The 11,438-nt window shown below is 57.4% G+C and overlaps 1 protein-coding gene across 1 annotated transcript in view; it reads right to left on the reverse strand.

Annotated features, from left to right (window-relative positions):
* The window catches only part of LOC125687748 (uncharacterized), a gene marked incomplete at its 3' end in the record, with an annotated part of 35,905 nt that extends 25,478 nt beyond the window's left edge, over positions 1-10,427 (reverse strand). Inside the window, exons 1-3 of the mRNA XM_048933001.1 lie at positions 10,277-10,427; positions 6,200-6,482; positions 680-902 (exon numbers count right to left, since the gene is read on the reverse strand). Of these exons, the coding sequence (XP_048788958.1) occupies positions 680-902; positions 6,200-6,482; positions 10,277-10,328 (558 nt within the window). The remainder of the gene's footprint in view (positions 1-679; positions 903-6,199; positions 6,483-10,276) is intronic.
* Positions 10,428-11,438: the final 1,011 nt, after the last annotated feature.

Here is an 11,438-nt window from a genome sequence, read left to right on the forward strand (position 1 = left end):
GAGACCCATAGAGACCCCATAGAGACCCATAGAGATGCCATAGAGCCCCATAGAGACCCCATAGAGACCCATAGAGATGCCACAGAGCCCCATAGAGACCCCATAGAGACCCATAGAGATGCCACAGAGCCCCATAGAGCCCCATAAAGCCCCATAGAGACCCACAGAGACCCATAGAGACCCATAGAGCCCCACTGAACCCCATAGAGATCCATAGAGACCCATAGAGCCCATAGAGACCCATAGGGACCCCATAGAGAGACCCATAGAGACCCATAGAGACCCATAGAGACTCATAGAGACCCATAGAGACCCCATAGAGACCCACAGAGCCCCATAGAGACCCATAGAGCCCCACTGAGCCCCATAGAGATCCATAGAGACCCTTAAAGCCCCATAGAGACCCCATAGAGACTCACAGAGCCCCATAGAGCCCCATAGAGACCCATAGAGACCCACAGAGACCCACAGAGACCCATAGAGACCCATAGAGATCCATAGAGCCCCATAGAGGCCCATAGAGACCCATAGAAACACACAAAGTCCTATAGAGCCCCATAGAAACCCATAGAGACCCGTAGAGCCCCATAGAAACCCATCGAGCCCCATAGAGACCCATAGAACCCACAGAGCCCCATAGAGCCCATAGCGCCCCACAGCGCCCCCCAGAGGCGCTCACCCCACGGCGCCCGATGCACGGCGCTGACTCCCCCATGATGCCCCACGGCCAGCCGGGATCCCCAGGGGTCAAAGGTGACGCAGAGGGCCGGGCCCGGGTCAGGTGACCCTTCCTCCAGGTCACGTGATCCTCCGTCCAGGTCACGTGACTCCACTTCCGGGTCAGCGCTGGGTGCCGGCAGCAGCGCCTGGAGGCGGCCGCGGTGCGACGGCCATTGGAGGACCTGGGGGGGGGGGGGGGGGGGGGGGGGCAACGATGTCACCTCTGTGTCACCATTGGTGGCACCTCTGTGTGACAACAAGTGTCACCTCTGTGTCACCTCTGTGTCACCTTCATGTCAGCTTCATGTCACCTCTGTGTCACCTCTGTGTCACCATTGGCATCACCTCCATGTCACCAGTGGTGTCACCTCTGTGTCACCATCAGTATCACCTCTGTGTCACCCCTGTGTCCCCATTGGTGTCACCTTCATGTCACACCCAATGTCACCTCTGTGTCACCTCTGTGTCACACCCAGTGTCACCAATGTGTCACCTCTGTGTGAGCACAAGTGTCACCTCCATGTCACCCTGAGTGTCACCTCTGTGTCACCATCAGTGTCACCTCTGTGTCACCCTCAGTGTCACCTCAGTGTCACCATTGGTGTCACCTTCATGTCACCCTCATTGTCACCTCTGTGTCACCTTCATGTCGCCATCAATGTCACCTCTGTGTCACCCTTTGTGTCACCTCCATGTCACCACTGGTGGCACCTTCGTGTCACCATCAGTGTCACCTTCATGTCACCTCTGTGTCACCTCTGGGTCACCTCCATGTCACCCTCATTGTCACCTCTGTGTCGCCATCAATGTCACCTCTGTGTCACCTCTGTGTCGCCATCAGTGTCACCTCTGTGTGACAACAAGTATCACCTCTGTGTCACCTCCATGTCACCATCAATGTCCCCTCTGTGTCACCATCAGTGTCAACTTTGTGTCACCACTGGTGTCACCTCTTTGTCACCTCTGGGTCGCTCTTAGTGTCACCTCAGTGTCCCCATTGGTGGCACCTCTGTGTCACCTCTGTGTCACCTCCATGTCCCCCTCAGTGTCACCTCCATGTCACCATCAGTGTCACCTCTGTGTGACAACAAGTGTCACCTCTGTGTCCCCATTGGTGTCACCTCCATGTCACTCTCAGTGTCACCTCTGTGCCACCACTGCTGTCACTTCTATGTCAGCCTCTGTGTCACCTCCAGGTAACCATTGGTGTCACCTCTGTGTCACCTCTGTGTCACCATTGGTGTCACCTCAGTATCACCTCTGTGTCACCCTCTGTGTCACCTCCATGTCACCATCAGTGTCACCTCTGTGTCACCATCAGTGTCACCAATGTGTTACCACTGCTGTCACCTCTGTGTCCCCATTGGTGGCACCTCCACGTCACACCCAGTGTCACCTCTGTGTCACCTCTGTGTCACCATCAGTGTCCCCTGTCACCATCAGTGTCCCCTCCATGTCCCCCTCATTGTCACCTCAGTGTCCCCACTGCTGTCACCCCCCACATCACACTCATTGTCCCCTCTGTGTCCCCTCTGTGTCACCATCAATGTCACCTCCATGTCACCATCAGTGTCACCTCCAGGTCACCTCTGGGTCCCCTCTGTGTCACCACTGCTGTCAATTCTGTGTCACCCTCAGGGTCACCAACAATGTCACCATCAGTGTCACCTCAGTGTCCCCATTGGTGTCACCTTCATGTCACACCCAGTGTCACCTCTGTGTCACCATTGGTGGCACTTCCATGTCACCATCAGTGTCACCTCTGTGTCACCAACCACATCACCCCTGTGTCACCATTGGTGTCACCTCTATGTCACCCTCAGTGCCACCTCCATGTCACCATCAGTGTTACTTCTGTGTCACCTCAGTGTCACCTCTGTGTCACCATCAATGTCACCTTCATGTCACCTTCAGTGTCACCTGTGTGTCACCTCTGTGTCCCCATTGGTGTCACCTCCATGTCACCATCAGTGTCACCTCTGTGTCACCATCAGTGTCACCTCCATGTCCCCCTCAGTGTCACCTTCATGTCACTCTCAGTGTCACCTCTGTGTGACAACAAGTGTCAATTCCATGTCACCAGTGGTGTCACTTCCATGTCACCCTCAGTGTCACCTCTGTGTCACCATCAGTGTCACCTCCATGTCACTCTTAGGGTCACCTCCATGTCACCCTCAGTGTCACCTCTGTGTCACCTCCATGTCACCATCAGTGTCACCTCCATGTCACCTCCATATCACTCTCAGTGTCACCTCTGTGTCACCTCTGTGTCAGCATCAGTGTCACCTACATTTCACCCTCACTGTCCCCTCTGTATCACCATCAGTGTCCCCTCCATGTCCCCCTCATTGTCACCCCTGTGTCCCCGCTGCTGTCACCCCCACATCACACCCATTGTCCCCTCTGTGTCCCCTCTGTGTCACCCCTGTGTCACCACTGGTGTCACCTCCATGTCATCCTCAGTGTCCTTTCTGTCACCCTCTGTGTCACCATCAACGTCACCTTCATTTCACCCTCAGTGTCACCTCTGTGTCACCACTGCTGTCACCTCTGTGTCACCTTCATGTCACCATCAGTGTCACCTCTGTGTCACCACTGCTGTCACCTCTGTGTCACCTTCATGTCACCATCAGTGTCACCTCTGTGTTGCCAACCGCATCACCCCTGTGTCACCATTGGTGTCCCCTCCATGTCCCCTTCAGTGTCACCCCTGTGTCACCATCAGTGTCACCTCTGTTTCGCCATTGGCGTCACTCCATGTCACCCTCAGTGTCACCAATGTGTCACCACTGTGTCACCTCCATGTCACCATCAGAGTCACCCTCAGTGTCACCTTAGTGTCCCCATTGGTGTCACCTCTGTGTCACCATCAGTGTCACCTCTGTGTCACCTCCATATCACTCTCAGTGTCACCTCTGGGTCCCCTCTGTGTCACCATTGGTGTCACCCCCAGTGTCACCTCTGTGTCACCTCTGTGTCACCTCCATATCACTCTCAGTGTCACCTCTGTGTCACCTCTCTGTCACCTCCATGTCACCATCAGTGGCACCTCTGTGTGACAACAAGTGTCACCTCTGTGTCACCATTGGTGGCACCTCCATGTCACCCTCAGTGTCACCCCAGTGTCCCCATTGGTGGCACCTTCATGTCACCATCATTGTCACCTGTGTCACCACTGTGTCACCTCTGTGTCACCATCAATGTCACCTTCATGTCACCCTCTGTGTCCCCATTGGTGGCACCTCCACGTCACACCCAGTGTCACCTCTGTGTCACCTCTGTGTCACCATCAGTGTCCCCTCCATGTCCCCCTCATTGTCACCCCTGTGTCCCCGCTGCTGTCACCCCCCACATCACACCCATTGTCCCCTCTGTGTCACCTCTGTGTCACCCCTGTGTCACCACTGGTGTCACCTCTGTGTCACCTCCATGTCACTCTAAGGGTCACCTCTGTGTCACCATCAGTGTCACCTCTGTGTCCCCATGGGTGTCACCTCCATGTCGCCCTCAGTGTCCTTTCTGTGTCACCCTCAGTGTCACCATCAGTGTCACTTCCTTGTCACCTCTGTGTCACCATCGATGTCACCTTCATGTCACCCTCAGTGTCACCTCTGTGTCACCACTGCTGTCCCCTCTGTGTCACCTCCATGTCACTCTCAGTGTCACCTTCATGTCACCCTCAGTGTCACCTCTGTGTCACCACTGCTGTCACCTCCATGTCACCTCTGTGTCACCTCTGTGTCATCTCTGTGCCCCCATTGGTGTCACCTCCATGTCACCCTCAGTGTCACCTCTGTGTCACCAGCCGCATCACCCCTGTGTCACCATTGGTGTCACCTCTATGTCACCCTCAGTGCCACCTCCATGTCACCATCAGTGTCACCTCAGTGTCACCTCTGTGTCGCCATCAATGTCATCTCTGTGTCACCCTCTGTGTCACCTCCATGTCACCATGGGTGGCACCTCTGTGTCACCTCTGTGTCACCATTGGTGGCACCTTCGTGTCACCATCAGTGTCACCTTCATGTCACCCTCAGTGTCACCTCAGTGTCACCATTGGTGTCACCTTCATGTCACCCTCAGTGTCACCATTGGTGTCACCTCTGTGTCACCTCTGTGTCCCCATTGGTGGCACCTCCACGTCACACCCAGTGTCACCTCTGTGTCACCATCGGTGTCACCAATGTGTTACCACTGCTCTCATGTCCATGTCACCTCTGTGTCACCTCTGTGTCACCATTGGTGTCACCTCCATGTCACTTCTGTGTCACCATCAATGTCACCTCCATGTCACCATCAGTGTCACCTTTGTGTCCCCTCTGTGTCACCATCAATGTCATTCATTTCACCCTCAGCATCCCCTCTGTGTCCCCTCTTTGTCACCCCCACGTCCCCCTCATTGTCACCCCTGTGTCCCCACTGCTGTCCCCCCCCATCTCACCCATTGTCCCCTCTGTGTCACCATCACAGCCCCCCCCACCTCCCTCCATCACCCCTTTAATCCCCACCCCCTTTAAGCCCCGCCCCTTTAAGCCCCGCCCCCACAGCCTCCACCAATCACCCACAATCCCTGTTTCAGCCCCGCCCCCTTTAAAGCCCCGCCTCCTCTCCCCCCTGCCAATGAGGAACCGCGGCCCTGTAAGCCCCGCCCACTCAAGCTCCACCCCCGAACCCTCCACCAATCAACAATCGCCTCCGTTAAGCCCCGCCCATTCCAGCCCCACCCCCTTACACTCCCACCAATTGCATTTAAGCAACGCCCCTTTAAGCCCCGCCCCCTTAACCTCCAGCCAATAAGAATCCCCATCACTTTAACCCTTTCTCCATTAAGCCCCTCCCCATTTACTTCCAGCCAATAAGAATCCCCACCCCTTTAAGCCCCGCCCCTTTAAGCCCCGCCCTTGGAAGCCCTCCACCAATGAACTCTCACCGCCAATAAGCTCCGCCCATGTGAGCCCCGCCTCCTTTGGCCCCCACCAATGAGAACCCACAAGCCTTTGCGACCCTCCTAATTCAAGCCCCGCCCCCCCAAACCTGCCACCAATGAGAACTCACGTCCCCTTAAGCCCCTCCCCAATCAAGCCCCGCCCCTTAACATCCCACCAATGAGAAGCCCCAACCATTTCATCCCCGGCCCCTTTATTCCCCGCCCTCTTGACTTCCCTCCAATGAGGATTTCAATCCCTTTAAGCCCCGCCCCCTGCGAGCCCCGCCCCCCTCCACTTCCACCCATGAGAAAATCGCTCCCTATAAACCCCGCCCTCCTTAAGCCCCACCCCATTCACCTCCTACCAATGAGACCCTCCATGCTTTTAAGCCCCGCCCCCTTATCAACAGACCAATCGCAACACCCATCTGTCCCTGCAAGCCCCGCCCCTTCCCTCTCCACCCAATCACAACCCCCATCCGTCCCTTTAAGCCCCGCCCCCTTTCCCTCCGACCAATCCCAACCTTCATCCCGTTAAGCCCCGCCCCTCACCTTCCCTCCGGGACCGGAAGTGATGACACTCGGCCCCCTCCCCCTCCGCGGTGGGCGGGGCAAAAGCGACCGCGGTCACGTGACCTCCGGGGTAACCCAGGACGAGGGGCGGGGGCGCTGCCGGAAGGGGCGGGGCTTCCGCAGACCCCGCCCACATCGGGGCTCCTTCCGGCCACGCCCACACCAGCAAGGCCCCGCCCACTTGGGCGGCGACCAATCGCGTTCCGTCGGGATCCCAGCAGAGGGCGCTGATTGGACGGCAGCGCGGGCTGGGCAGAAATTGCTGCAGTAAAGATCAGGAGAGACCAGTATGGACCAGTATGGACCAGTATGGACCAGTATGGAACCAGTATGGACCAGTATGGAACTAGTATGGACCAGTATGGACCAGTATGGAACCAGTATGGACCAGTATGGACCAGTATAGAACCAGTATGGACCAGTATGGACCAGTATGGACCAGTATGGACCAGTATGGGACCAGTACAGACCAGTACAGACCAGTATGGAACCAGTATGGACCAGTATGGACCAGTATGGACCAGTATGGAACCAGTACGGACCAGTATGGACCAGTATGGACCAGTATGGAACCAGTATGGAACCAGTATGGACCAGTATGGATCAGTATGGGACCAGTACGGACCAGTATGGACCAGTATGGAACCAGTATGGACCAGTATAGATCAGTATGGATCAGTATGGACCAGTATGGACCAGTATGGACCAGTATGGAACCAGTATGGACCAGTATAGATCAGTATGGAACCAATATGGACCAGTATGGACCAGTATGGATCAGTATGGACCAGTATGGAACCAGTAAGGACCAGTATGGATCAGTACGGACCAGTATGGGTCAGTATGGAACCAGTATGGACCAGTATGGATCAGTATGGGACCATTATGGACCAGTATGGGACCAGTATGGACCAGTATGGACCAGTATGGACCAGTATGGACCAGTACGGACCAGTACGGACCAGTATGGAACCAGTATGGTCCAGTATGGACCCAGTATGGACCAGTATGGACCAGTATGTATCAGTACGGACCAGTAAGGACCAGTATGGAACCAGTATGGACCAGTATGGAAACAGTATGGACCAGTACGGACCAGTATGGACCAGTATAAACCAGTATGGACCAGTATGCAACCAGTATGGACCAGTATGGGACCAGTACAGACCAGTACGGACCAGTATGGACCAGTACAGGCACACAAAGCTCCCCAGTCCCAGCACTTCCCAGTATGCCCCAGTCCCTCCCAGTATAAACCAGTTCCATCCCAGTATAAACCAGTCCCATCCCAATCCCTCCCAGTATAACCCAGTATAACCCAGTCCCCCCAGTCCCATCCCAGTCCCTCCCAGTATAAACCAGTCCCATCCCAGTTCCATCCCAGTGCCCCCCATTCCCTCCCATTCCCTCCCAGTCCTTCCCAGTCCCTCCCAGTATAAACCAGTTCCCCCCATTCCCTCCCATTCCCCCCCAATCCCATCCCAGTCCCTCCCAGTATAAACCAGTCCCATCCCATCCCAGTCTCTCCCAGTCCCCCCCAGTCCCTCCCAGTATAAACCAGTCCCCCCCATTCCCTCCCAGTCCCCCCCATTTCATCCCAGTTCCCCCCAATCCCATCCCAGTTCCTCCCATTCCCCCCCCATTCCCTCCCAGTCCCTCCCAGTATAACCCAGTCCCCCCCAGTCCCCCCCAGCCCCCCCCAGTCCCATCCCAGTCCCTCCCAGTATAAACCAGTCCCATCCCATCCCAGTCTCTCCCATTCCCCCCCAGTCCATCCCAGTTCATCCCAATCCCATCCCAGTCCCCCGCATTCCCTCCCAGTATAAACCAGTCCCCCCCAGTCCCTCCCAGTCCCCCCCATTCCCCCCCATTCCCACCCAGTATAAACCAGTCCCATCCCAGTCCTTCCCACTCCCCCCCCAGTCCCCCCCGTTTCATCCCAGTTCCCCCCAATCCCATCCCAGTTCCTCCCATTCCCCCCCATTCCCATCCCAGTCCTTCCCAGTATAACCCAGTCCCCCCCAGTCCCTCCCACTCCCCCCCATTTCCCCCCATTCCCCCCCAGTCCCCCCAATCCCATCCCAGTCCCCCCCCAGTCCCTCCCAGTATAAACCAGTCCCTCCCAGTCTCCTCCCATCCCCCCCCAATTCCATCCCAGTCCATCCCAGTCCCCCCCAGTATAAACCAGTCCCATCCCAGTCCTTCCCACTCCCCTCCAGTCCCTCCCAATCCCAAACCAGTCCCTCCCAGTCCCCCCCATTCCCCCCCAGTCTCCTTCCAGTCCCTCCCAGTACATCCCAGCCCTCCCCAGTCCCCCCCATTTCGCCCCATTCCCCCTGAATCCCATCCCAGTGCCCTCCATTCACCCCCATTCCCCCCCATTCCCTCCCAGTCCTTCCCAGTCCCTCCCAGTATAAACCAGTCCCCCCCATTCCCCCCCAGTCCCCCCCATTCCCCCCCCAGTCCCCCCCATTCCCCCCCAGTCCCTCCCAGTATAACCCAGTCCCATCCCATCCCAGTCTCTCCCATTCCCCCCCAGTCCATCCCAGTTCATCCCAATCCCATCCCAGTCTCCCCCACTCCCTCCCAGTATAAACCAGTCCCTCCCAGACTCCTCCCATTCCCCCCCATTCCCATCCCAGTCCTTCCCAGTATAACCCAGTCCCTCCCATTCCCTCCCATTCCCTCCCAGTCCTTCCCAGTCCCATCCCAGTGCCTCCCAGTATAAACCAGTCCCCCCCAATCCATCACAGTCTCTCCCAGTCCCCCCCATTCCCCCCCATCCCCCCCATTCCCTCCCAGTCCTTCCCAGTCCCATCCCATTCCCTCCCAGTATAAACCAGTTCCCCCCAGTCCCCCCCCATTCCCCCCCATTCCCACCCAGTATAAACCAGTCCCATCCCAGTCCTTCCCACTCCCCCCCAGTCCCCCCCATTTCATCCCAGTTCCCCCCCATTCCCCTCCCAGTCCCTCCCAGTCCCCCCCATTCCCCCCCAGTCCCCCCCCATTCCCTCCCATTCCTATCCCAGTCCCTCCCAGTATAAACCAGTCCCCCCCCAATCCCCTCCCATTCCCCCCATTCCCCCCATCCCCCCCCATTCCCCCCCAGTCCCCCCATTCCCTCCCAGTCCTTTCCAGTCCCTCCCAGTATAAACCAGTCCCCCCCAATCCCCTCCCATTCCCCCCCATTCCCCCCCATTCCCCCCATTCCCCCCCATTTCCCCCCCAGTCCCCCCCATTCCCCCCCATTCCCCCCCCATTCCCACCCAGTATAAACCAGTCCCATCCCAGTCCTTCCCACTCCCCCCCAGTCCCCCCCATTTCATCCCAGTTCCCCCCAATCCCATCCCAGTTCCTCCCATTCCCCCCCATTCCCATCCCAGTCCTTCCCAGTATAACCCAGTCCCCCCCATTCCCTCCCAGTCCCCCCCATTCCCCCCCATTCCCCCCCAGTCCCCCCAATCCCATCCCAGTCCCCCCCCAGTCCCTCCCAGTATAAACCAGTCCCTCCCAGTCTCCTCCCATCCCCCCCCCAATTCCATCCCAGTCCATCCCAGTCCCTCCCAGTATAAACCAGTCCCCCCCAGTCCCCCCCAGTCCCTCCCATTCCCCCCCATTCCACCCTAGTCCCCTCCATTGCCCCCCATTCCCATCCCAGTCCTTCCCAGTATAAACCAGTCCCCCCCATTCCCCCCCAGTCCCCCCCATTCCCATCCCAGTCCTTCCCAGTATAACCCAGTCCCTCCCATTCCCCCCCACTCCCCCCCCATTCCCCCCCATTCCCCCCCATTTCCCCCATTCCCCCCCAGTCCCCCCCCATTCCCCCCCAATCCCATCCCAGTCCCCCCCAGTATAAACCAGTCCCCCTCAGTCCCTCCCAGTTCCCCCCAGTCCCCCCCTAATCCCATCCCATTCCCCCCCATTCCCATCCCAGTCCCTCCCAGTATAAACCAGTCCCCCCCAGTCCCTCCCAATCTCCTCCCATTCCCCCCCAATTCCATCCCATTCCCTCCCAGTCCCTCCCAGTATAACCCAGCCCCCCCCCCCCCCACTCACCCTGCAGTTCCCCCCCACTCCCCCTCCCAGCAGCTCCACTCCCTGCCCCCATCCGGCAGCGGCCATCAGCGCCCCCTGGGGGTGGGAGGCCAACGCCAACAGCGGCGCCCCCAGCTGCCAGCGGCCCAGGGGGGGGGAGGGGGTGAGGGACCAGACCTGCAATCAATAGGGGGGGGGGGGGGGGTCACGTGACCGCTGGGTGCTCGTGTGTGGGTCACGTGACCCCAAAGTGTGACCCCCCACCACCCCCCAAAGTGACCCCGCGACCCCAAAGTGAGCATCGTGACCCCAAATGAGGCTGTGATCCTATAAGGATCCCATAACGACCCCATTGACCCCATAATGACCCCATTGACCCCATGATGACCCCAATGACCCCATAATGACCCTATAATGACCCCAATGACCCCATTGACCCCATAATGACCTCAATGATCCCATTGACCCCATAATGACCTCAATGACCCCATAATGACCCCAATGACCCCATAATGACCCCATTGACCCCATAATGACCTCAATGACCCCATTGACCCCCATAATGACCCCTTAATGTCCCCAAAACCTCAATGACCCACATTGACCCCATTGACCCCATAATGACCCCATAATGACCTCAATGGCCCTATAATGATCCCAATGACCCCATAACGACCCCATTGACCCCATAACGACCCCATTGACCCCATAATGACCCCAATGACCCCATAATGACCTCAATGACGCCATTGACCCCATAATGACCTCAATGACCCCATAATGACCCCAATGACCCCATAGTGACCCCATTGACCCCATTGACCCCATAATGACCCCATAATGACCCCATAGTGACCCCATTGACCCCATTGACCCCATAATGACCCCATAATGACCTCAATGACCCCATAATGACCCCAATGACCCCATAGTGACCCCATTGACCCCATTGACCCCATAATGACCCCATAATGACCCCATAGTGACCCCATTGACCCCATTGACCCCATAATGACCCCATAATGACCTCATAGTGACCCCATTGACCCCAATGACCCCATAATGACCCCATTGACCCCATAATGACCTCAATGACCCCATAATGACCCCAATGACCTCATAATGACCCCATTGACCCCATAATGACCTCAATGACCCCAATGACCCCATAATGACCCCAATG

The sequence above is a fragment of the Lagopus muta genome, unplaced genomic scaffold (genome assembly GCF_023343835.1).
Source record: "Lagopus muta isolate bLagMut1 unplaced genomic scaffold, bLagMut1 primary scaffold_188, whole genome shotgun sequence".
Classification (NCBI taxonomy): domain Eukaryota; kingdom Metazoa; phylum Chordata; class Aves; order Galliformes; family Phasianidae; genus Lagopus; species Lagopus muta.